The sequence below is a fragment of the Triplophysa dalaica genome, chromosome 9 (genome assembly GCF_015846415.1).
Source record: "Triplophysa dalaica isolate WHDGS20190420 chromosome 9, ASM1584641v1, whole genome shotgun sequence".
Lineage (NCBI taxonomy): Eukaryota > Metazoa > Chordata > Actinopteri > Cypriniformes > Nemacheilidae > Triplophysa > Triplophysa dalaica.
Window position 1 is genome coordinate 7,313,779 of NC_079550.1, and position 25,865 is coordinate 7,339,643.

The 25,865-nt window shown below is 44.6% G+C and overlaps 1 protein-coding gene across 1 annotated transcript in view; it reads right to left on the reverse strand.

Annotated features, from left to right (window-relative positions):
* Positions 1–810: 810 nt before the first annotated feature.
* The window catches only part of LOC130429109 (NACHT, LRR and PYD domains-containing protein 3-like), a 35,311-nt gene continuing 10,256 nt past the window's right edge, over positions 811–25,865 (reverse strand). Inside the window, exons 5-12 of the mRNA XM_056757475.1 lie at positions 24,723–24,896; positions 24,217–24,390; positions 9,827–10,000; positions 9,331–9,435; positions 8,184–8,357; positions 7,313–7,486; positions 1,647–1,820; positions 811–1,001 (exon numbers count right to left, since the gene is read on the reverse strand). Of these exons, the coding sequence (XP_056613453.1) occupies positions 935–1,001; positions 1,647–1,820; positions 7,313–7,486; positions 8,184–8,357; positions 9,331–9,435; positions 9,827–10,000; positions 24,217–24,390; positions 24,723–24,896 (1,216 nt within the window). The 3' untranslated portion in view covers positions 811–934. The remainder of the gene's footprint in view (positions 1,002–1,646; positions 1,821–7,312; positions 7,487–8,183; positions 8,358–9,330; positions 9,436–9,826; positions 10,001–24,216; positions 24,391–24,722; positions 24,897–25,865) is intronic.

The window sequence follows — 25,865 nt, forward strand, 5'->3', positions numbered from 1 at the left end:
CAGAGGCTGGCTCACTGGGTCGTGGATGCTGTTAAGACTGCATTCCGATCTCAGAATCTCCCATGCCCACTGAGGGCTTACTCCACACGGGGTATTGCCTCCTGGGCACTGGCCAGAAGCGTCTCTCTAGCAGACATCTGTAAAGCTGCGGGTTGGGCTACGCCCAAACACCTTCGCAAGGGTTAACAACCTTTGCGGAAACCCAGTGTCAGCCCACGTCCTGCGTGGCGACATGTAGGACTGGCATTCGGAGGGCCGTATGCCTGCGAAAGCACCTTCCCACCCTCCAAGCTCTGGGACTTTGGTCGGGGGGAGCTCTGGTCGGGGGGGACTACCACACTGGAAGGTTACAGTTTCATGAAAGCCTCCAGCTGACACGCCCAGGCTTGTTACCGTCGCTTCGCTAGAGATTGTGATGCGATACAGCGTTGTGGCGTTTTCCATAGGTAATCCCATCTGTCGTTCTCGTCACAATGTCGAGAGACCCACAGAAAGGGAACGTCTTGGTTACGTATGTAACCTCAGTTCCCTGATGAAGGGAACGAGACGTTGTGTGCCTTATTCCACAAACACGTATCGTATTCCGCTGCAGTCATGAGAGGCTCTCAGGCTCTTCAGAACAAGAGGTAAATGAATGCTGCAAATTTCATTCGCCAAATTTCATTGGCCTTTTCTATAGTAGTCAGAGTTGATTGGTTCTCAAGGGCGAACCCCATCTGTCGTTCTCGAAGCAACATCTCGTTCCCTTCATCAGGGAACTGAGGTTACATACGTTACCAAGACGTTTTCAAGGGTGGATATAGACACAAATAGCAAATGTTATGTTACGTCTACACTTTTTTTAAATGCTCCACTAAACTAAGTTTCAGTTCATCTGTGGGCTGATTTTACCTAAAACCATTAAACAAAATAACAGATTCTTTATCAGTATTGTTTACTTACGTCGTAACATAGAAAACACATTTACACACTGTGTGTCCCGTCTATAGCAACCAAGCATACTGAAAAAAAAAATTGTATAGTTTTTTACATTTAGATAAAACTAACCATTAACGTAATGTTTGTAATGTTATGGCAGATATAAGGGCAGTGCAGTGGTTCTCAAACTGTGGTACTCCTAGTACGTGACATGACAGAAAATTATAAACTCTATATATTCATAAAAATTTCAAGTGTTAATTCAACAAGCAACTGCATCTACTCGAGGTTAAGTCAATGAAGCATGCCGATAGCTTTGACAAAAGCAGCTGCAGTAAAGTGTGAGTCTATGTTTGTTATACAGCTGTTCTCTTGATGTTTGAGTATACTTATATCTATTTATCTTCCATGTTAAATATTCTTTCCACATTGTTTGCCTTTAATATAGCTTTGGAGTTTTTCTGCAAGACCCCACAAAGTTAATAAATCCCCCATAAGAGCCATTTACAGAGCCCTGTTTAAAGTGCACTTCCGAAAATGTACTATTCCTGGCTGGTAAATAAAAGAATGTTTGTATTATTAATAGCCTAATACATTAGAATTAAAGGACTATGTGTAGACAAAGAAATTATGCAAATATATTCTATAAAGCAATGAACTTGTTGAATATGTCTACATAATGTATGAATGAAAAAAAAAGATTATTTTTTCTTTAAATTAGTACTTACATCACTCTTTCCAGTTTATAATCTGGACTATCCTTTAGTTCATAGAGTTCATTTTTTTCAAGCATTCCTATGCTATTTTGAGACAGATTCAGTTCTGTCAGGTGTGAGGGGTTGAATTTCAGTGCTGAAGCCAGAGCAGCACAACTTATAGCTGTAATACAACATTTTATCAAACTGCAAAAAAGAAAACATTTTTATTTTAATTTAGTTCACATACTTTACTTGTAACATTTTATCATAATATCTATCATAATTGTTGTCTAGTCAGATGCTTCTGCCTAATAGGTGAGAGTGGGGTTAGATGAGCCAATTGGTAGACTGTTCCAAAAAAGCTACTGAACACTTTTGCCATTTGACCATCAATTTTGGAATCACCCAATGTGAAAAGATGAAACACATGGAAGAATAGGACAGCATCAGTTTACCTTAATAAGCTGTTATTTGGCTTGTCAAAGTCAAATATTAGCATTTTAGATACATCAGGGTAAATTTTGTTCAGGTCTAAATATATTTACTATTCACCAACATATAAAACAATGCAAATAATTTGGCTATATATTAGCCTGAATTTGTAATCTAGCTAATTTTTACCAAAATGGTAGCAAAATTAGTTAGGTTAAATTGAGCCACTGCTGACACTAGGGGTAACTTAAATTTCCAAATTTTAGACCTGTGTAACGGATAAACTGTTAAGTTTATCATGGTTATGTCACGGGCCGGGACGAGCCCCTCACGGACAGACCACCTCGAGGAGTTACCCAGAGACACCACAGACGGACAACAAGGTAACTAATTAAAAGTTCGGTTTTATTATAATAAAAACTCCCTATAGCTAAAACACGTAGTGGGCGAGCCCCAACTCTGATCTCCCCTGTCCAGCAGCGGTTGGAGCTCCTGGCACCTCAGTCCCAATCCGGCGGGTCACGAAGCAGAGGATTGGCTCAATCGTTCCTCCTCAGAGCAGGTAGCGGCTTCCAGCAACCTTACTTCGAAACAGGCAGCGGCAGTCCATAGAACAGAATGTGGTAAGAAACTTCCTCACAGCGGCTTTCCTTCAGAGCAGACAGCGGCTTCCAGCAACTTTCCTCCGGAACAGGCAGCGGCAGTCCATAGAACAGAATGTGGTAAGAAACTTCCTCACAGCGGCTTTCCTTCAGAGCAGATAGCGGCTTCCAGCAACTTTCCTCCGGAACAGGCAGCGGCAGTCCATAGAACAGAATGTGGTAAGAAACTTCCTCACAGCGGCTTACCTTCAGAGCAGACAGCGGCTTCCAGCAACTTTCCTTCGGAACAGGCAGTAGCAATCCATAGAACAGAATGTGGTAAGAGACTTTCTACCCACTGAGCCAACGGGTGGAAGCAGGATTAACCACCCTCACTCGTGCACATGGTAAATCACTTCAAAGAGTCACACGTGTTCACTTCACACAAAGCACTGCAGTACACAGCAAACTCACAGTGAATAAGGCTCCCATTCGAGGTCCCAGCCGATGTCCTCTCCCTTTTATAGGTCTGTATATCCAACAAGGTATGGGGTATCTGCTGCCTGGAGGATATGGATACTCAGCCACTCTTCTATCCCGCTTGCTTTCACCTCGTAAATCTCCCCGTCCAGTTCCCCAGAATGCAGAGAAAGACTTTCCTTCACGTCGATCCTTCCTGTTCCGTACCCCTCGATGCTCTACCCCCGATGCTCTACTCTTTCCGTCTGTCCGCACGCCGTATTTATAATCCACATTATGGGTACGTGTTCCAATCACAGCTCTCTCCCATCCTCCCACACAGCTGACGCTTATCTATGCATTCAGTCCCTGCGCCCGGACAAAAAATATGGGGAAACACCCGGAACCAGCTCGATGTTACACTCTTACTGGCCCCACCCGGAAACATTTCCCGGGACAATAGTTCCCCCTTGTCCCTCACCCTGTGACAGTTACTTTCGGATACTGAGTTTTGGACAGTGTACCCCAAATAAATATTTTCTGATTAATAAAAGCAATTTTACACCAGATTTTAATCATACAGTATACCAATTTACCAACTTTCCAACTGTAGTTATGATGGCCTTACAAGTTTGGCACTAAGAGGCACTGTATAAAACCGAGAATTGATATAGATGGAGCAGAAATACATTTATTTTTACTAAACAAACTCTCTGTTTAATCTGTTTTTGAAAGGTTACAACTTGTACAACTTGTATTGCTGAAACATATTACAGAGACTCAGAGGTATTGAATTGTGGATAGGGCTGCACGATAATTTATCGCGATACCACTAAATCATATTGCAATCAAGCTGGCTGGGGTATGCAATGTGTCGAAAAATATTTATGCGTAGGTCGTCCATGAAATACTGCTCTGGGATCAGTAGAAAATGCTGCTCGATCTAAAAGTTTTCGAGTTTGAGTCACTTATAAGTTGCATTTGAAACCCGTTTGACACCCGTCAAACAGCTGTTTTCCTTCCACTCTTGGCTTGCTCCAGTCTAATCAGTTCTAGCTCCGGTACTTCCCTCGATGGTGGGGCAGCTAAAGGTTGTGTCGATATCCCCCCGGTGGAACGTGGGGTTGCGGTGCACCTGTGCCAGCAGACGGCTGCCACCTGGAGGAATAAAAGCGTGAAAGACTTCGGCATCATTGGTGTCGAAGGCTTACGCTGTTGCAGGCCAGTCTGCCACCTCTTTTTACTCCATGGCCATCCTGCAGGTCCAGCAGGCCAAAGCGTTAAGAGAGCTCCACGAGGTTAAGGCCCACCCGGGTATTATGCAGGATCTCCGTGCCGCCACTGTCCTCGCCCTACGGGCGACCAAGGTGACGGCACGGGCCCTGGGTCGAATGATATCCACGCTAAGTGGTCCGAGAGTGACACCTCTGGCTAAACCTTGTGCAGATGAGTGACCCCGATATAGTCCTGTGCTCCCAGCTCAGGCTGCACCCTGGAAGACGAAGTCGAGGGGGAAACCTCCACCCCTTTAGCAACCTTCTCGCAAGAAGCGCCCCTGACGGGAAGACACCACGGAGAATAACATCGGGTCGGACCATCACAGCCACACCTCTGAGCGGACAGTCCGAGAAGGTATGTGCCTCGTCTCAAAACCGGGCCCTTCTCAGGGCCTTGCACCCACTTACTCACAAAGAGAGTTTCCGTTCTCCCTGGGTGTCCCTTGCAGCCGATTTCACTCCACTTGACTCTGTTCGGCAACCCGACCTCACATAATGGCGAGACGTAAGGTTGAACACGAATTACAGCGGCAACCATTCTCAAACCGACAGTGCGTGCAGCTGTTCCGCCAGGCAGGTAAGACGGCGGAGCCAACTTTCCCTCCGCGGTCCCCCCGCGAGATGTGGTTAGCTCCACCAGCCAACGAACCACCCCCGTGGGAATGGTGAAGCAGACAGTCCCCTTGGTCCCCCTGCAGTCCCTGGGAGCTTGGCAAGAGCTGCCCACACTGTCTCGGTGGCTAATGAGGACGGTCTGTCTTGGCTACTCGATCCAGTTGGCCAGAAACCCTCCCAAGTTTCGGGGCATCCTCTCCACCTCTGTCAGAGGCAGTGACACCTCCATACTTCGGATAGAGGTCGCCAACAGGCGAAACAGCCCAATGAGTTTGTCCCTCAAGCCAAGATGTTTAGCGGGTTTTACAGTTCGTACCTCATCGTTCCCAAGAAAGACGGCGGGTCGTGCCCAATTCTAGATCTGGGTACCCTGACAAACCGCCTTCACAAGTTGCCGTTCAGGATGCTCATGCAGAGGTGCATCCTGACATCCGTCAGGATTGGTTCGTGGCAATCGACCTGAAGGACACTTACTTTCATGTCTCGATCCTCCGTCAACACCGGCCGTTCCTACGATACGCGTTCGAGGGGCGGGCATATCAGTACAGAGTCCTCCATTTCGGTCTGTCCCTGTCCCCACGGGTCTTCACGAAGATCGTGGAAGCCGCCCTGAGGGGAGAAAGGTGTGCGGGTGCTGAACTTCCTTGACGACTGGCGTATTTTGGCACACTCGTGAGATCTCAACTTCCCTCTTGGGCAGGTCACGAGGCACATTGTGGTGCCCCCTGCAGGGGTGGGGTGCAGTGTGCAATGGGCACGGAGTAGCGGGGCATTGGACGGCCCCCCCGCTTGCGCTGGCATGTCAATTGCCTAGAGTTGTGGGCTGTGCTACTTGCAATTAGGAGGCTACAGCCTCTCGTGCAGGACAAGCACATGCAAGTCCGCCTGATCAATCATCAGAGTGGAGTATGCTCACGACAGCTAACACGACTTGCCCGATGCCTACTCCTATGGAGTCAACATGTGATCTGCTCAATGCAGGCAACACACATCCCAGGCAAACGTAACCAGACAGCCGACGTGCTTTCTCTTCAGTATACGCCTCGCGGAGAGTGGCGACTCAACCCCCGCGCAGTCCAGCTCATTTGGATGCTGTTCGGGCAGGCCCAGGTATACCTGTTAACCTCACGCGACACCACCCATTGCCCACTTTGGTATATCTAGCTTCAAGTATTTTCAGGTCTGATAAGTGCATAGCCCTATTCATGACATCCAACTTCCTGATGCCTGCAAAATATTGACAGTTCCCCAGAAAAAACATGACTGGCGGTGAAAGAGAACCATCGGAACATAGTCGCGGACGGATTCACAGTTTTTCGAGGGGGGATGTCTTTATTCAGTAACCACAATCGCAAAAAAACAATTTAGTGGAGATGGAAGCGGCTCAAGCAGCTAATGAGAGAATACAGACCGGCTGGTGATCATATTTATCGATAATATTTATCTTCCATTTTTTTCAACAAAGACTCAAAATAGGTTTTGGGTAAATTTATATTTTTATAGCTACATTTTATTCTTATCATTTTTCATCACAATATTTCGTGCTGATAAAGTTTTAGTTGTCATTTAATGGCCTTACTTTTTATCTAGTCTTTGTCCTGGGAAAATAGTCGTTGACGAATATTTTTCTTCATTATTTTCGTTAACGAAATTAACACTATCATGGAGTAATTTGTTAAATAAAAAATGTATACCAAAAAGAAAAGTGTATTGTGCTTTCACGGATGTGACACCAGGACATTAACAGCACGAATGAACCAGGGGTTTTATACTGCCCATGTTCATTGTTTTAACTGTAATGCACCACAACAGCCAAGTGACCCACCTTATTCCCCTGTGCCATCCATTGAGGGTAGCAATCCACACTTTGGGAACCCAAACCTATGATCTCTGGCCGTCCGCAGGGGCCTTACAGATAACCCCAGGTGTTGCACAGCATGTTGTATTTCTAACTCAAATTTTTACATCTTCTATTTAAAGTATTGCAATATATAGCAAATGTGTATCTTATTGAAATACATAGCAATATATTGTATCGTGACCCATGTATCATGATATGTATCGTATCGGGAGGCACTTGCAAATACACAGCCCTAGGAAACACTACTTTAGACATTGCCTTAACCAACTGGATTTAGTTATACTGTATCCTTCTACTTTACTGCTGACTACCAAAACAACATTCACTCAACATGGTTTTGCTCCAGAATAAAGTAACTTGAAAAACTTAAAAGATTGCCGCTGACTCGCAGTACAGTATATGTAAACTTCAGGAATGATCATCATATTGTTGTATGGTTGTATTAGAAAGAAAACAGAAGAATGATCTTACCGCAGTCCCTCCAGTATACAGTTTGGATTCTCCAATCCAGCACAGAGCAGGTTTACGCCTGAATCTTTCAGCATATTGTCTGACAGATCCAATTGTCTCAGACGTGTGGTGTTTGATTTCAAAGCTGAAGCTAGAGCAGCACAACCTTCGTCTGTAATACCACAGCAATATAACCTGCAGAGAACAATACCAAATGATATGATCTTTAAGCTTCAGTCCAAAAATGATGGAGGAAAATTTGGTTCTGCTCAGTACCCAGCAAACAAAATACGTTCTTATGTGGTCTTCAATCCATGTTTTGGATATTGGCCAAAGTCCCAGAAATGTTGTGGCTACGTTCTCAAGTAACTTTGTGAATTAATCCCAAGGGGAACATTGTAGCGATGTGGTCGTTTCTATTTATAATGGTGTTATGGGAAATTAGAGTAAAATCCTGTCAGGCTAAATGCTACTTTTTTCATGTGCTCACATACTTACGACAATAGGGGTCATTTTGTTTTTCGTAACTGACTGACATTTTAACATGTTGTTTAATTAACTAATTTTATTTTCTTATACCTTACAGATGTGAGAGCAAACATATTAGTTTTTTCCATCAATTTGGCACTTTTCAATGAACAGACCTGATGTTTGTGAGTGTAACCTTAACTTATTGTTGTGTCTAAAAAACAGACATCGTGCTAAATATTTGTGGTAAAAATATAATGTTAAGCTTAAAGCTTAAATGTTTATTCATCTCAAAATCAATATATCCTCAAAGTCCATATAATTTGTTGAAGTTTTTGATCATCATTTACTGTATGGATATGGCAAAATAAAAAATCAGGAATCAGCAATGATGCCACCAATTTTGTTTAGAAAAATGCCTCACCTGAGTATTTCTAGTTTATTTTGCGAATTCTCCAGTGAATTACAGAGCAGTTTTACACCTGAGTGTCCGAGTCTAATGGAAGCCAGATTCAGTTGTTTCAGGTGTGAGGGGGTTGATCTCGGAACTGAAGCCAGAGAAACACATTTTTGATCTGCAATATTAAATCTGCCCCACCTGCAAAAAAACAGTAAAGTCGGATATGATCATGATTGACAATAGTGTGTGTGCATGTCTGTTTGTGTGTGTGTGTGTGTGTGTGTGTGTGTGTATATGCGTGTGCTTGTTTGTGTGTCCAACTCACTTTTGAGGACATTTTACTGGACCTCACTAACTAAAAAGAATGAATCGGTCAAATAGTGTTTTTCTTTAAATCTAATGTCTTGCACATGTTTGTGTGATTATTAGGTTAAGGGGTGGTTTGGGGATACAATACATCAAAAGCCTGATATAAGACATGGAAGTCTATGGATATGGAAGTCTATGGAATGTCCCCACTAGTTTAGCAATACAAACCTGCATGTGTGCGTGTGTTAACATTAGTTTGGGAATTTTTTGAAATACAGTATATATTATCTTAAATCAGATTTACCAATTATTATCTCTAACAAGGAAGGCGTAAGGCAACTTGCGGGGCCGGTGTTGGGAGTGATAGTGGGAATCTGCTGTGCACACAACGGTCACGCATCTCTCACGGAGGAGATCAGTAGCATAAGAGGACAAGAGACAGGACTGCTGACGAGAGAGGTCCGGGCCTGGATATGTGTTTGTATTTATGTTCTTGTGGCCACCTCACGGTCGACTGCCGGCCTTTTACTTCCATGTTATAGTTTATTTTGATTAAAAGATATTGAATCTCTGCTGGCACTAAAGTTTATCTTTATCGTACCACACGTCCGATAATCGCAGTTCTTGATGTGCCAGTGGGGATTATATGGTGATGTACAATCTACATGACCTTCCTCAAGCAATGTTTGAACTAATTTTAATATGCTGTTAAATCATATATTGTAGAATAGTTAGATAGACAGAGACAGACATACACAAACAGACAGATAGACAAACAGACATACTTACAGAACAGAGAGAGACACAGACACAGACAGATAACAGACACATACAGACACAGAGAGACAGACAGACAGATTACCGCCACTGGTTAATTTTTGAATGTACTAGATTATTCCAAGATAGATCCAGTTCTTTAAGTTGTGATGAACTCATAGCAATTTTGCTGAAACCACAATTTTCCAATCTGAAGAGAAAACAATGACATACAAATCACTCACTCACATTAATTGTGTGTTGTTGTAAACAAATGTGAAGACTTCATGGTTTGTTGACTTTGTTTCCGTTTAAAGACTGTATGTGAAGGAGGAAAATCATTCACCATTGAGTTACCAACCATCTTAAATATCTATCTAAATAGATATTCAAATAAATTAGGATTTTTTACATTTATCTTGGAGTTTGAAAAAGACTGCACTCTTTTACAAAGGCAAAATATTTATTTTAATTCTAACTGTGTTCAGCTGACAAATGAATCATACATATTTTGGTGAACTGTTCCTTAATCTAATCTAGATAACACGTTTTACACATTCCTTTTGACAATTCCTACCATTTCTTTTAACCTAAATACTTACTCAATCTTCTCAAGTTTTCCTTGAGGACCATCCAGTCCACCAAAGAGCAGCTTGACTCCAGAGCTACCTAGTTTATTATAGCTCAGATACAGTTCAGTCAGGTGTGAAGGGTTTGATCTCAGAGCCGAAGCCAGAGCAGCACAACCTTCATCTGTGATACCACAATTTATTAACCTGCAAGGAAAAAAAAGTTGGATATGATCAAAATAATTTGGGGAATGTGGGCAAGACAGCTAATCCTTTTAAAACAGGCGATTTATGTTCCCTGTTTTCTAATATGATTCTGAACGTAAACTGTATTACCATGTCTTAAAGAGCATGTTGAGAGCATGTTGCATAAAGACGTTATCTCTTTTGGCAAAGAAGCAAAAATGTGACTACATCTTAATCATTTGTCAGCCACCGTAGTGCTTTGAAAGGGAGGGGTGAAATGAGCCATTGGTTGCAATTCACAACCTCACCACTAGATGCTGCTAGAAAGATGACTGACAGCTCAATGCATTTTTTTTTAAACATCTAGAGGACATCTTTATCTAAATCATTTTTATGATTAAGAATGAATGTATAACTGCTTTAAGATGTTTAGCTGATGTCTTTACACAGCAGATGTTTTCAAAATTCTTAAGATCTTTAGCAGACATCTTGTGAGTGTGTTTATAGCACATTAAAAAAACGAACTTGAGAATGGCATCTTGTTTCTTGACACAATTACAACAAGTTCATTAATAACTGGCACTGTGACTAGCCTGTGTCAGTTATTTAAGAAAATACTACGCGCTACAACAAACATGCTCGGCATATTATTATCTGTGTCCATTTGCACAGGCGAAGTGACAAAATAGTGTTTATAAAATATGTTCGATACATATAAAATATGTATCTACATCGCCGGATTCTCACGACGTGGTGCAGCAGATCGGCCCTTCCTGCGGCGACTTTCTCCTGGGCGTCACACTCATCGAGGAGGGTATGTCTGCCTCGGGTGTGGGGTTTTCCAGCACATTGTGGAAGCCGTTGTGGATACGTCCTGCCCGCACTACGGGGGATGATGATTCAGACGTTGTGTCACGGGCGGCTGTCCTCCCCGGGAACCAGTCACCAACCCGTGTTGCTCCCCGTTTCGTGACATCAGTGGCTTTGGCCCTGCCGTCCACTCCGGCAAGCACCGAGAGTGACATGAGGGTTATTGCGACCGCTAATCCCACAGACGCTGGCTCACGGACTGCTCGCACCTTGCTCATTTGATCGTTCCCCAAAAAGGTTTTTTTCCTCAATCACGTGTTCGGAAACGGCGCGTGATTATGAGATGTCCCTTGCAACATTGAAGGGGTGAATGACTAGCATTTTTGACCCCGATAATTCCTCGAAGCTCCCTCCTTCGGGGGGGTCGAGATCAGGAAAAATCCTTTCCTGGGCCGCCGTGAGCAAGGGGCGGCGGTGGACGCACTGCCCCTCCCCCAATGCTCATGGCTGGATACAGGGTACCCCCGGTATCCCGCTCCAAGCCGCGCCTACCCATCAGTGCAGTGTATACCGGAAGTGCATGAGGAACTCTGTAAGGCCTGCAAACGCCCCCTTCTCGGCGGAAGTCAAACTAGTCACCCTTTCTTCCCCTGTTGGTGGGTCAGCTAGAGGATATATCGATGTTCCACAAAGGGAATGTGCCACTGCGGTCCAACCCGCAGTTGGCTGCCACCTGTGGGCTTGATCTAGCCTCCTGTCTCTGATGCCGGGAGCTTGCACTGCTGTTGGCAGAGCTGCCCCTCTCTTCACGAGGTGGTCCAGACTACGGTGTTGAGAGAGTCCCAACAGGACAAGGAACTCATTTCTGTCTCCACATAGTAAGTTTGACTACTGAGTGCACTTTGTCAGTGCTGAACATTCCAAGCAGTCAGCGGTCCCTCAGGAAAGGCTCCTGGGACATGATGGATACCCGTGCCCACAGGGGCCCCGGCCAGGGACGCCTCTCTGGCAGACATCTGAAGAGCTGCGGGTTGGACACCCTCGCGATACCGAGTAAACCGGTATCAGTCCACGTCCTGCATGGCCACGTGTAGGACCTTGAGCCGGCTGGGCGTATGCCTGCAAAAGCACCTTCCCAACCTCCCAGTAGGTTGGATCAGTGTGCTACATAGCCTCCCCTCTTTCCCAGCCCACATGGTAAATAACAGGCATTACATCCATCACTAAGCAAGCACCCCCTGCGGGAGCAGGCTGGGCAGAGCAGCCCTGCCACTTAGGCCGGGATCCCATATGAGTTAACGTATAACTCTAGGCGGCTGTAACATCCCCCCCCCCCCTTGGGTTGTTCCTTCTGACGTACCCTCATGAACGGTTCCCATCTCTGGTAACCCATGAGCTCTTCAGGTGGACCTCCACCTCGCAGTTAACTGCCTCAGTCCGCACTTATTTCATGAGATCTCCCCTAATTGGCGAGACCATGTTGGTATCCCACTACCCACGCCCAGGCCTGTAACCGTCGCTCCGCTAGAGATTGTGATGCGTATCGCCCTCAGCAGTCGTGAGAGGCTCTTAGGCTCCTCAGAACACACGGTGAATGAATGAAGAACGCTGGCTTCCTTTTATACCGGATATCAGGAGGCGGAGCCCGGAATGCAAATTTCATTTGCCAATTTCATTGGCCTTCCCTTAAACTAGTCAGAGTTGATAGGTTCTCAAGGGCGAACCCCATCTGTCGGTTCGACACAACGTCTCCTTCCCTCCATCAGGGAGCTGAGGTTACAGACGTAACCAAAACATTTTATAATTAGTGTACTTTATTTTCGTTACTTATCACTGTCGTTGCTAACCTATCCTGATATCTCAATAACTCTGTTCTTGTTATTTACTTGAAGATTCTAAACCAAAATTGATAGTTCATTTAAAGCCGATAGCAAAACATTAGCTCGTCAGCTTGCTTTCATCTTGCCTGTTAGCTGCGAGAGTTTTATATGTGATAAAAGCAGGGAAATAGTAAGGCTGAAAGAGAAGATCTTAGAATTAGAGTCTCCCATTCAATCTTTATCTGAGGATAGTAACAGTGTAAGGACAGTAAAAAACACTTTGGATGCGAGCAACGTTAGTGCACACAGTTCGTTTAGTGTTGAAAATACCCCGCAGCTGGGAAACTTTGTGACTGTGAGACGACGTAGTCACAGGACAAAACTTCACTAGACTGTTCCAATTACAGTCTCAAACAGGTTGGCCCCACTCAGTGACTCACCGGCTGAGGAACCTGCTGAAAGTGCTATAGTTATCGGTGATTCTATTGTATGAAACGTTAACACAGAGGCACCAGCCACCATAGTCAAATGTTTACCGGGAGCTAGAGCGCCTGACATCAAGTCAAATTTATATGTGCTACTTAAGGCTAATTGTAAATTCAGTAAGATTGCTATTCACGTCGACACTAATGATATTTGACTCTGCCAATCGGAGATCACAAAAGATAATATTAAAGGGGTTTGTGAGCTCGCAATATACTTTGGCCCACTCACTGCTTATCCTGGTGATGAGATTTATTTCATAGATTTCATAGATTTAAGTAACAGGAAGAGTTTTTAGGGCAGACCTGACCTGTTGAAACGAGATGGTCTCCATCCCTCCTGGGGTGGGGCTTCACTACTGTCTAGAAATATGGCACAAAGTCTTACTAATGCTAAAGCTTGACTCACTGGGGCCCAAGTCAGGGAGCAGACAGAATTGCTTAACCAACTGTCTGCCTTCCGTCTCACGTCACAGAATGCACAAAATGTACAACATTTAGTGATCCCTTCTCCCAAACATCATAAAATAGAGACTGTGTCTATCCCCCAGATTAGCAAACATAAAATAATGTGTAAACCTCTTGAAAGTAATTAATAAACGTTAGACAAACATAACATAAACATTAACAAAATATAGATAATCAACTGTTATGACTCGGATTGATAAATATTCGATCTCTCTCTAATAAAGTACCTTTTGTTAACGATATGATAACTGTGTCTATCCCCAAGATTAGCAAACATAAAATAATGCGTAAACCTCTTGAAAGTAATTAATAAACATTAGACAAACATAAACATGAACAAAATATAGATAATCAACTGTTATGACTGGGATTACTAAATATAACATCTCTTTCTAATGAAGTACTTTTTGTTAACGATATGATTGCTAAATATTAGATCTCTCTCTAATAAAGGACATTGTGTTAATAATATGAAAACAGATCATAAAATATACAAAAAAGTTTTGTGTGGGGCAGTCGTGGCCTAATGGTTAGAGATTTTTTTTTCTCCGTTAGAATTTTGGTTTCCTCGCAATCGTTTGCATTCTGTTTTTCACCATTTACCTGGCCAGGGGGCACTGCTTTAGAATTAAAATTGTACTTAATTAATATTGCGTACAGGAATTTATAGTCTGTTTAACATTTGTCCTCTGTTTCTCTCTCTTTTATGAAAAAGTGAAAAAAAAAACCAAAAAAAGTGACCAATTTGTCAGTTATGGTGACCCATATCCGAGATATACCTCTGCTTTTAACCCATCCAGAGAGTAGTGAACACACGCACAGCAAGTGGTGAACACACATACACCCAGAGCAGTGGGCAGCTATCGCTGCAGCACCCGGGGAGCAAGTAGGGGTTAGGTGCCTTGCTCAAGGACACCTCAATCGTTACCCGCCTGACCTGAGGATCGAACCGGCAACCTTCTGGTCACGAGTCCAACCCTCTAACCATTAGGCCACAACTGCGTTTAAACAATTTTATCTCAAATGTGTGCTTTAATTGTGCGTGCTTGCGTGTGTATTCGTGCTTGTCTGTGCGGGTGTGTGAGTGTGGGGAGTGTTTTGGACGTGGGTGTGTCTGTCTTCTGTGTTTTCACCTTTTCAGGTTTTTACAGGTAGAACTTTAATTGTTTTGTTTATAGTCAATATGTCGCATACACTCCTGCTTTGTAAAAATGAAAATTGTGAAAAGCGCTATATAAATAAAGTTGAGTTGAGAGTCGAGTATTAGATTTAACTTTATGTTATAGTAAACCGTAGTTTTAAGTTTTTTTTTCAAAATCTCACCTATGGCCAGAGGCGGCTCCAAAAGTTAATGATTGGTGTTCCTGTAAAATTGTGGGTGGGCCGGAATAATTTGCATCATCCTTTCAACCACGTAATTTTTAAGAAAATTGATGGACCAAAGTTCTGTTCCATTGTGGCGTCAAATGCGATTCACAGAACTCACTCTACAAATGAAACATTATCACTGTGCAGCTGATTTAACATGGTCCCATAGCTTTGCGGTGCATGGCTTTCCCTGAATGTGTCAAAAGTCACGCAACTGTGTGCGGTTTACTAGACTCATGTTTGTTACAAGCCTGTCGGAGACATTTCCAATTTTAAGAACCTTTTTCATTTAACAATGTTTTCAATAAAGCACACAAAACAGTGTTTCTAACATTCGCAAGTCTGTCTCTTGATTTAGTAACTTTTACATCAGAACTGCAGTGGCGGAGCCAGAGGGCTAGTTGGGGTGGCAATTGCCACCCCAGATGAAGTCCTTGCCACCCCTGTTGCCACCCCGCTGAAAACATTACACTGTTAGATTTTTACGAACATTTCCCAAATCTCCCAGCGGACGTGAATGCATCCTTACGCAGCGCGCACAAGCGTGCAGCCGCAGCGTGCTGTTGCTGCTACACTTTTCATTGGTTAAGCTGACACGCAGCACTTTCGTGACGTGCTCCAAACGGCTCCAAAACAACGCCGACAGCCCACGGGATCGATGAAGAGCATGTTGCTGGTATGTACGGCTTTGATTGGTATTAAATAAAACGAAGTAGTGTTTTAACGGGAAGTAAGGGAGACGTTGCACTTTAGTGCTTAGCATTAATACTTCATGAGCATTACTAGTCGTAAAACTGGCTGACTAATACTGTCACGCCTGCGTGAATATGCTTAAAACATGTCGTTAGCAAATGTTCAGCAACAATCACAGACATTAGGTAGGCTTATTCATATTGGCACGTGTAATGCAGCACTAATCTTAGTATAACAGACCGTTGTCATGAAAAACAGAGCGTTGCCATGGACGTAGGATTCTAACCGTAGAGACCGAACGGACTATTTTCTTTAGCGGAAGCAATTTAAATAGTTTTTAAATCAATAAACTCCCTTTTAAATCAATATGTTGTGTCAAATTATTTATTTATTTGGTAGGTAGCCATGTAATAAGCGGGATAATGTATAGCGAGGTGGTTGTTATAGCGAATACAACCCCTTCAGGCTGATTTAAGATCCCTCCGCTTCAAGCCGGGCTCCTAAACAGCCTGTCGGTGTTGTATTCGCTATGACAACCGCCACGCTATACATTATCCCTTACTTAACATGACATGTCTAGATGTCTTTAAGCAATTTTCCTTGTGTTGTCAAATAGGCTAGACCTCAATATACTCAGATTTTGTCGTCATGTATTACTTTAGTATTTGTATTATTAGTAAACGGTGTACTCATGGTAAATAATAACAAGCAAATTGTTCCAAATTATGGTTTCTTCATGAGGTGTGTAAAACATTTTGCTTCATCTCACCAGAACCGCAGAATTATGCTGTTCTGAATCTGAATGTTTGTATTTGTGAACTTGGTGGTGCCATACCATGGGTAGATGCAGGTTATACCTGGTACAACTATTGAAGTTTATCATTAGAGTCAGTGTTAAAGGGCTCTAAGTTTTTTTTGTATTGTTGTTCTACTATTATTCTTGTAGTACATGTTTGAATGTGTACAACTGCCTACTCCTGCCTTGTTTTGACAGGTCCAAGTTTACCTCAGATTTTTCTCTTGGACTTGATTAGTCCAAGGAGCACTTTGAATACTTATTGTTCTATTTTTGCTGTATACTTAATACATATATAATTGTGTACATTTTGGAAAATAAACAACTTTAATTTAATCTATATACATTTTGTGGAAAATAATTTATTTTTACCTTGCCACCCCTTTGCCACCCCTGTTTTTAAAGTGTAGCTCCGCCACTGCAGAACTGATAATAGAAACTGAAACTTTTACATCAGAACTGATAATAGAAACTGAAAACATGTAAATGAAAACGTCCTTATATCTGCCATAACATTACAGACATTACATTAATGGTTAGTTTTATCTAAATGTATAAAACTATACATTTTTTTTTCAGTTTGCTTGGTTGGTATAGAAGGAACACACAGCGTTTAAATGTGTTTTCTATGTTAGTGTCTGGGTAAGAAGAGAGGTTTGTGAGGTACCAGTTTCTTAGCCTGGGGTTTGGTAAGAAGAAAAGGTAGATAGCACACTGACCCAACATGTTAGAGGGTGGAAAGGTGCTTTCGCAGGCATACGCCCCCCCGGATGCCAGTCCTACATGTCGCCACGCAGGACGTGGGCTGACACCGGGTTTACGCGAAGATTGTTAACCCTTGCGAAGGTGTTTGGGCGTAGCCCAACCCGCAGCTCTACAGATGTCTGCTAGAGAGGCGCTTCTGCCAGTGCCCAGGAGGTGGCTAAACTCCGTGTGGAGTGAGCCCTCACAGCCAATGGGCATGGGAGATTCTGAGATCGGAATGCCGTCGTAACAGCGTCCACGACCCAGTGCGCCAGCCTCTGCTTGGAGACAGCCTTCCCCTTCTGCTGTCCTCCAACACAGACAAGGACCTGGTAAGAGCTACTGGAGCACTGCGTGCGGTCCAGGACACAACACGGATGGGGTTGGGTCTTCCTCCCCGATGGGGAGCGCCTGCAAGTTCACCACTTGGTCCCCGAAGGGAGAAGTGGGAACTTTGGGCACGTATCTGGGCCTGGGTCTCTAGATAACGTGGCAGTTTGCCGGGGCCGAATTTAAGGCAATCCGGGGACACAGAGAATGCTTGGAGATCCCCTACCCTCATACATGAAGCGAGCGCCAACAGGAGGGCCGTTTTACTCAGGTGAGGAGGATCGGAACCTCCGAGGGGCTCTTGGACCCACATTAGGATCCCAAGAGGGTATGAAGCGGAGATGATGCAGATTCTTGCCCTAGTAACTTTCCATCAACTGAGTCGTGATTAGGGGCGATAGCAACTACATAAACATTCAGTGTGGAGAGGAGATGTTAGTCTCCATTCTCATAAGAAGGACAACACAATCCTGATCGAGCACCTCAGTGGGTCTTTCTCATTGAGAGAGACACCAGGACAAGAAGAGGCGCCGTCTAGAGGCGTGTAACCACCCAGTAGATGGGGCCCTAGCCTGGGTTATGGTCTCTGCCATAAAGGGAGAATAACCAACTCAGGCTCTTCTCATCCCGTCTAGAGACCAGACATGGGTGTTCCAGAGGTCTGATCTGGGATGCCAGTCTGGGATGCAGGTCCTCTTTCAGGGGGAGTCGCTGTCCAGAGCATCAACTCTGAAGCAAAGTGCGGTTAGACTAGTGCGGTGTAACCAATAACACTTGGTGCTCCTCTTCCCTGACCTCGCCCTGATTCTGTAGCCAGTTTTGAAGCGGTCTCATGTGCATCATTCCGAGGGGTATTACCCCCGCAGAGGACGCCATGTGTCCCAGGAGACTCTGTAGCCAGTGTTGAAGCATTCTCATGTGCATAAATCCGAGGGGTATTACCCCCGCGGAGGACACCATGTGTCCCAGGAGCCTCTGAAATTGTTTCAGGGGGACCACCGACTGCCTGAAGTGTTCCGGGCAGTTCAACTTTAACTGGGCGCGTGCTGCGGACAGCTGCGCCGTCATGGTGACAGAGTTTAGTTCCATACCGAGAAAGAGGATGCTCTGCACTGGGGAGAGTTTGCTGTTTTCTCGGTTGACCTGAAATCCCAATCGATCTAGATGCCGGAGCACCAGGTCCCTCTGTGTACACAACAGATCACGCGATTGTGCCAAGATAAGCCAGTCGTCGAGATAGTTTAGTACCCGCACACCATTTTCCCGAAGGGGAGAATGGGCGGCTTCCACGATCTTCGTGAAGACCTGTTTTGCCAGAAGGGTGGTGACCTCTACCCGAAGTATGGGGGCATCCGAGCCTCTGACAGAGGGAGAGGTGATGCCCCGGAACTTGGGAGAGTCTCTGGCGAACTGGATCTAGTTACCAAGAAGGACCGCCCTCATCAGCCAGCGAGACAGGGTGGGCAGCTCTCGAGCTCCCAGGGACTGTGACAGGGGGACCAAGGGGACGGTCTGCTTCATCATTCCCACGGGGGGTGGTTCGTCGGCCGGCGGAGCTAACCATATGTCGTGGGGGTCCCCGGAGGGAATGTTGGCTCCGCCTTTTTGCCTGCCTGACGGGACAGCTGCACACACTGTTGGTATGAGAGTGGTGGCAGCTGTCGTGTGTATACGATCCTACGCCTCGCCAGGGCGTGAGGTCGGGTTGGCAGGCAAAGTCCAGTGGAGTGTGCGCTAGGCCCCTTAAAAGGGTCCGGCTTTGGTGAAGAGGCAGGAGGCGTCCCGTACCAACCAATCAGAGCCGTGGCTGTGAAGGTCGGGCCCGATGTTGTTCTAAATCACTGCTCTCAACCGGAAAGCCCTACAGAGAGTGGTACGAACTGTCAGGCACACCGTCGGAGGTGAGCTTCCCTCCCACCAGGACATTTACACCAGATGATGTGTGAAAAAAGCGAGGAGGATTACTAAAGACACCAGCCACCCGAGTCACGGTCTGTTCTAACTCCTTCCATCAGGAAAGAGATACCGCAGCATCAGAACCCGCAACAGCAGACTACGTTACAGCTTCTTTCCCCAAGCATTCAGACTCTTAAACTCTTGACTTTCACGATCTACTCATGAGCACTGCACTTTATCCCCCACTAGCACGCACGACTTTATACATTGTCGTACACAATAATACACAATTAATACACAATACATATCAATCACTGTACACTTCGCACATTGTGTGTACATTCGCTGCTATTTATTTAATTATTATGTATATTACGTCTAGTTTATTGTATTCTGGTGTAAAACTTTGTAGTGGAGTAGGCGGGGCGAGACCGTGGTTCGAGGCCGGCGAGTAATTGTTAATGAGCGCCAATTGTGCACGCACCGGTCTCGTATCACGTAGGAGATCGGGAGCATATAACATGTTTGTATTTGTATTTATGTTAATTTGCCGGCGGTCTTCCGTGAGGGGCCGCCGGCTGTTTATGTTCTGTGTTATTATTTGATTAAATATTTAAACGTTTGCCGGTTCCCGCCTTCTTCCTGCCCTACTTTGAATCTTCTACATTGGTGCCGAAACCCGGGAGCAAGGAGAGATGTGCTGTCGGAGAGTCCTCGCCACCGAGGGGCCTCGCGGTGCCGGAGAGTTCGGGCAGCGTGGACAAAGGGCTTCCGCCAGTGGCTGCCCGAAGCGGTGGCTCTGGGGAAACGGAAGTGCGGCCACCATTGGCTATCGTCCAAGTGGGAGCGGGGAGTTGCCGCCGTCCGCCAGAGGCCGGAGCCTGCGTCCGTCCCCCGACTTGGAGGAGCAGGGGGCGGGAGTTCCGAGTGCGGCCACCACCTGCCAGAGGCCGGAGCCTGCGTCCGTCCACCCAAGGGGGAGGAGCAAGGGACAGGGAACACGCTCCGACTTTCCGCTTAAGGAGGAGCCACCGCCGGCTGCCAGGGGGCGGACGGACGAGCCGTCCACCGAGGGCCCAGGACCACCGCAAGTTACCGCGAAGGAGAGTACCCCGGCTGGTTGAGGAACGGAACTAGTGGCAGCATGTCAGGGAACCGGACTATAATTTTTGTTTCTCTCTCTCCTCTCTCTTTCCGGAGAGGGCTCCCGTCCCGTCTCAGTTGTCTCGTCTCGTCGCTGCATGCCCCCAGGGGAAAGGTACTCCGAGACTGGGAGACCCCCGTGGGAGGGGGGGAGTAAGCACAGTCTCGGGGGTAGCCCCCGGCCTGTTAGGGTTGATGGAGCTATGTAGTGGAGTAGGCGGGGCGAAACCGTGGTTCGAGGCCGGTGAGTAATTGTTAATGAGCGGCAGTTGTGCGTGCACGTGTCTCGTATCACATAGGAGATTGGGAGCATATAAAGGAACAAGCGACCGGACCGTCGAGGAGAGAGGACCAGGCCCGAACATGTTTGTATTTGTATTTATGTTATTTCGCCGGCGGTCGTCCGTGAGGGGCCGCCGGCTGTTTATGTTCTGTGTTATTATTTGATTAAATGTTCAAATGTTTGCCGGTTCCTGCTCCTTCATTCCCTACTTTGAATCTTCTACAAACTTGTACAGAAATCTTTACTGTGTAAATGTGTACAAGAAAATGTCTTTCATACTGCCATGTTGATTGGAACTTCACCCAAGTTTTTCACCTACTGTTGTACCTGTGTATATGGTTGAGTGACAATAAAGGGATTTGATTTTTAACATATAGGCTCAAGAAGTATACCCATAATATTCGTTAATGCCATTTTACACATAACACCCTTACATAAGAACATGAGTCTCGAGGTGCTTGTTACACAAATAAATTTTAACAAATTGACAAATTACAATCATTGACAAAGTCTGCCCCTTTACTCTTAGAAAAATAAAAATGTTTATAAGAAAATATTTGAGAATTACACTTATTCTTAAGAACGCATAATTTATCTTAGAGAGTACCTAGCATATGTTTTTTTAGGTCCTACTTTGGTTTATGGAGTGTCCAACAACAAGTTTATGTACATACAATGTGTAAAAACACTATAATGTCGTAATAATAGGCAGTTATTCGTACCTTACTTCTTGACTGACTCTCAAATGATGGCGGCGATTTTAACGTACCAATTTGAGCCAGAGTCTGACGAGGAAGAAGACGCTAATCCACAACAAACTCCACCACGCCGTGAGCAGGATGTTTGTCAGTGGCAAGTTTTGTCACACAAAACTCCCAGTGTGACAACATGCATGTTGTGCTTTTGCTCAATGAAATAAAATATTATTTTTCTTAAAATACTGTTAATAAGTTAGTAATTCACAATTAATACACAATACATATCAATCACTGTACACTATGCTGTACACTAGTAGTGTACTGTTCACTGTACACTACTAATAGGTTAGTAATTCTATTATTTCGTCTTAACTGTGCCTTGTCATGGTACATAGATCAAACTGTAACACCTCAGAAATAACGGTACAGGCTAATGTTATCGTTATATGCATTAGCTAAACACAGACTTAAGGAACGAAAATATTTCTTGAAGTTAAGACAAAAATCAAAAGTCACACTTACAGGTTGGGATTCGGTGGAGCGTCAGGTCCAAATAGAGCAGGGTTGTCCAAGGGCCTGTGTCCTGCAAAGTTTAGCTTCAACCCTAATCAAACACACCTGAACAGCTAATCAAGGTCTCACGAAGCAGACTAGAAACTTCCAAACAGGTGTGTTGAGGCAAGTTGGAGCTAAACTCTGAAGGACCGTGGCCCTCCAGGACCGACATTGGACACCCCTGAAATAGAGTTTGTATTCCCCCTCTTTCAAGGATAGTCATTTCACATACCCTGCTGTGAATGCGTCAAGGTTATTAAACCAATGTTCGGTGAAATGATGCGCGCAGTAAAACCCTGGGGTTATACTCATTTGGTATCGTTGGAAAAATGAATTGTAACCATTTTTCCCTCAGACATTCTTCTTTTGGTAGTTGAAATAAGACGGACTTAGTGTCACACCATAGAACACTGGTTCTAGACATGAAACACACATCACGAACGAGCGACAGTGTTTGGGGGAGGAGAAATACGTTTTTGCGGCAGTCTCAGCAAAACGTAGGCGGGGACTATGTATGGTGACGTAGAGACGCGGGTGTACTAGTCCACGTCTCATTTGTGTGATTCAGAGTCAATTCCCATTTTTACAAGCAAATAACTTTGTTCATTCACCTTTGGACTTACAACTTGGCAGACAGCTTACTTTCAAACATGGCAACATAACAGACTGCATGAAATGTCATTTTCATGATCTCATGCTACGCACTCTTTAATAAAGTTCTTATATTTTATATTTATAATAAACAGTTTTGTTAATCCGCCGTGTTTGTGTGTGAATTATGGAAGAATTCGATATCACTGAATTAACAGGTAGAGGTGCGGAGACAGTGTGTGCTTGCAAATGTTTTAATCAGGGCCTGACCGTTACCCCTCCCTGCCACACTTGGCAATCTGCGTGTCTCATCTACCCACACCTTCAACTTGTTTTCTCCCTCCTATTTACTCCTATTCCCTGCCTTCGTTCTGTGTGGGCACACAAACGTGCAACAATGCCACAAAATGAAGAACTGTTAAATGTTCAATGAAGTGGTATATCTACCGGAAAGTTCAAATCCATAGGTAAAGCAAACAGGGAAACATCCACAGGTATGTAATAATCCACATGTTTAAGCAAACAAGTAATCATCCAACAAAGGAACAAAGGTCATACTAGTGACATGAAAAACTAGGGACACAACAACTAGATCTGACGATGAACAAAGATAAAGAACAGTTTATATAGTGTCCAGGTAATGTGTGTCAGGTGCGGATGAAATCAAGGTGGCTGGCGGGGTGCAGCACATGCTGGGGAATGAAGTCCTTGGGGTTAAAGGTCCGGTGAATGTGAACGGGAATGGGAATGGCCTGGAGAAGGCGCTGATGCTGACAACGTTGTGGCTGACAACGGTGGAGTTGTTACATAAAGTAAAAGTACAGATTTTTTAAAAACGTCACTCAAGTAAATGCAGGGCATTACTACCCAGCTCTACAGAGCACAGAAAGTCAGGTCTATGGGTGGGAGTCAAAAATCTCCCCAACCTCATCAAAACTAATGGATGTCTTAGGCTTGTCAAACGACTTAAACTAAGCCACAATATAGAACTTTTGCTCACGGCTCTCCCATATGGTCGATAAACACAATTGTCTGGTAACAGTGTTGTAAATATTGACGCTGAATAAGCTTCCCGGTAGCAATGGTTGACTAAACTTTTGAAACCAGTGAATGCAGAAACGTTGTTTAGGATGGGGCTGTGAGTACTGACCCAAACAAAGAACTAAGGCCCAATACACATTTCACGTTTTTTTATCGCGCATATTCGTTATTTTAAATGTAGACGTACATTTTTTGCAACTCACGTTTCCCTCGTGGTTTTAGACGTGAAGAGTGAATCGGGCCTTAAAGAGTGGTTGTAGCCGCTACAAGGCTGCTTAGGTAGTAGTGGCCATAGAATTCGTGCAGTTAAGAGATGTTCTACCACGAAGACATATTTTAAGGTAGAAAAAACTACAAAGTGTAGCTTTAAGGGGGAGAATTCATTTTTTCAGTGGAGTTCCCCTTTAGTAATCTACACTAGATCACTCCAATAATGGTTTGCCACTAACAAAAAACATCCGCTGAGAGAATAGCGCTAAATGAATCCAGATCACATTTTGTTCTGAGATATGACCTTACCACAGTATGTTCAGTTTACATTTAGGATTCTCCAGTCCACGAGCGAGCTGCTTCACTCCTGAATCACTTATTTTATTATAATTCAGATCCAGTTGTGTCAGGTGTGAGGGGTTTGATCTCAGAGCTGAGGCCAGAGCAGCACAACCTTCATCTGTTATACCACAACTTGAGAGACTGCAAATGATAACAACTCATCAGTTCACAAGGAAAATTAGAAATATTCAAAGATCACTATCTTATCATTATACATTTGGAGAGAATAGTAGCTAATGTTTCTTAACCATATACATTTAGTCATTTAGCAGACGCTTTTATCAAAAGCGACTTACAAGTTGGGTAAACAACTGAAGCAATTGGGTCAAAGATTAGGACAACAAAACGCATAAGAGCAATAAAAACATGTCTCACAAAGCCTACTACAGTATACAGATCCAAGTTTAGTTTATTTAAGCTTGAATATATTTTATGAACAAGATTGTATATAAAAAACTGTGGAGTTTTCTTACCCAAGTTGTTGCAGTTTACAGTGCAGATTCTCAAATGCAGATGACAAATGTTTCACTCCTACATCACCAAATTGGTTTCTAGACATCTCCAGCTGTGTCAGGTGTGAGGGGTTTGATCTCACAGCTGAAGCCAGAGCAGCACAACCTTCATCTGTTATGCCACAACTTGAGAGACTGCAAATGATAACAACTCATCAGTTCACCAGTAACTTTAGAAATAAGCAAAGATCACAATCTTCACCGCTCATCAATATACATTTGGAGAGATAAGAAGCTAATGTTTCTTAAAGGGGTCATATGGCGAGAACACGTGTTTTTCTGTGTGTTATAAGTTGTCCATGCATGTATTCGACACGTGAAATTGCTACAATTAAAGTGTCGGAACAGAAGCATTCTATCTTAAAGCGAATGCCAACCCAGACCTGACTAAAACCCATCGTGTAACCACATCCCGGGCGAATGTACGTCAATGATTTGACTAAGACCACCCAAATCTAAAAGCAAGTAAGGTGGGCGAATTTGACAATCTTATTGAATCGTCACCGCCGCAGCCATGTCGCGGAGACGTTGTATGTTTCGTTGCAAAAAGGAAGCCTCTTTGTTTGCCCTGCCAAAGGTTGAGACAACTAAAAGCAAATGTGTCACGGTTTGACTCAAGGAGAACCTCCGGAACTGGGGCCCCCAGGACTCGAACCGCCCTCCGGAGTTTCTTTCTCCTGGATCGGCTCACAGGGGGTATGGCCGGCTGCATAGAATCGGTGGAAGACACGGTTAGCTCCGTGTTCGAGGAGTCGGACGGGGTATCCCACGACTCCCTCCGTTGACGCCGTCTTTGGAGACTGGTGGATGGGGGAGAGGGAGAGGGCTGTGGGGAGAGTCCCACAACCCCGATCTGAAGTGTACGACCCTCTGGAATCGAGTCTAGCTTGTGGGAGAATCCACTCTGGATTGCTCTCTGGACCACTCACGATCCAGCAGGGTCTAGACCGTGTCCACAAATCCCAGGGGCTTCAGCTGGCGCATCTCAGCGGGTCCTAGGGGCTCATCGAGGCAACTATTAAAAATTACCTTTAACTCAGCCTCGTTGAACCCCGAGGACCGCGCTGAAGCCAGGAAGTCCAAGGCACAGTTCGTTATGAACCT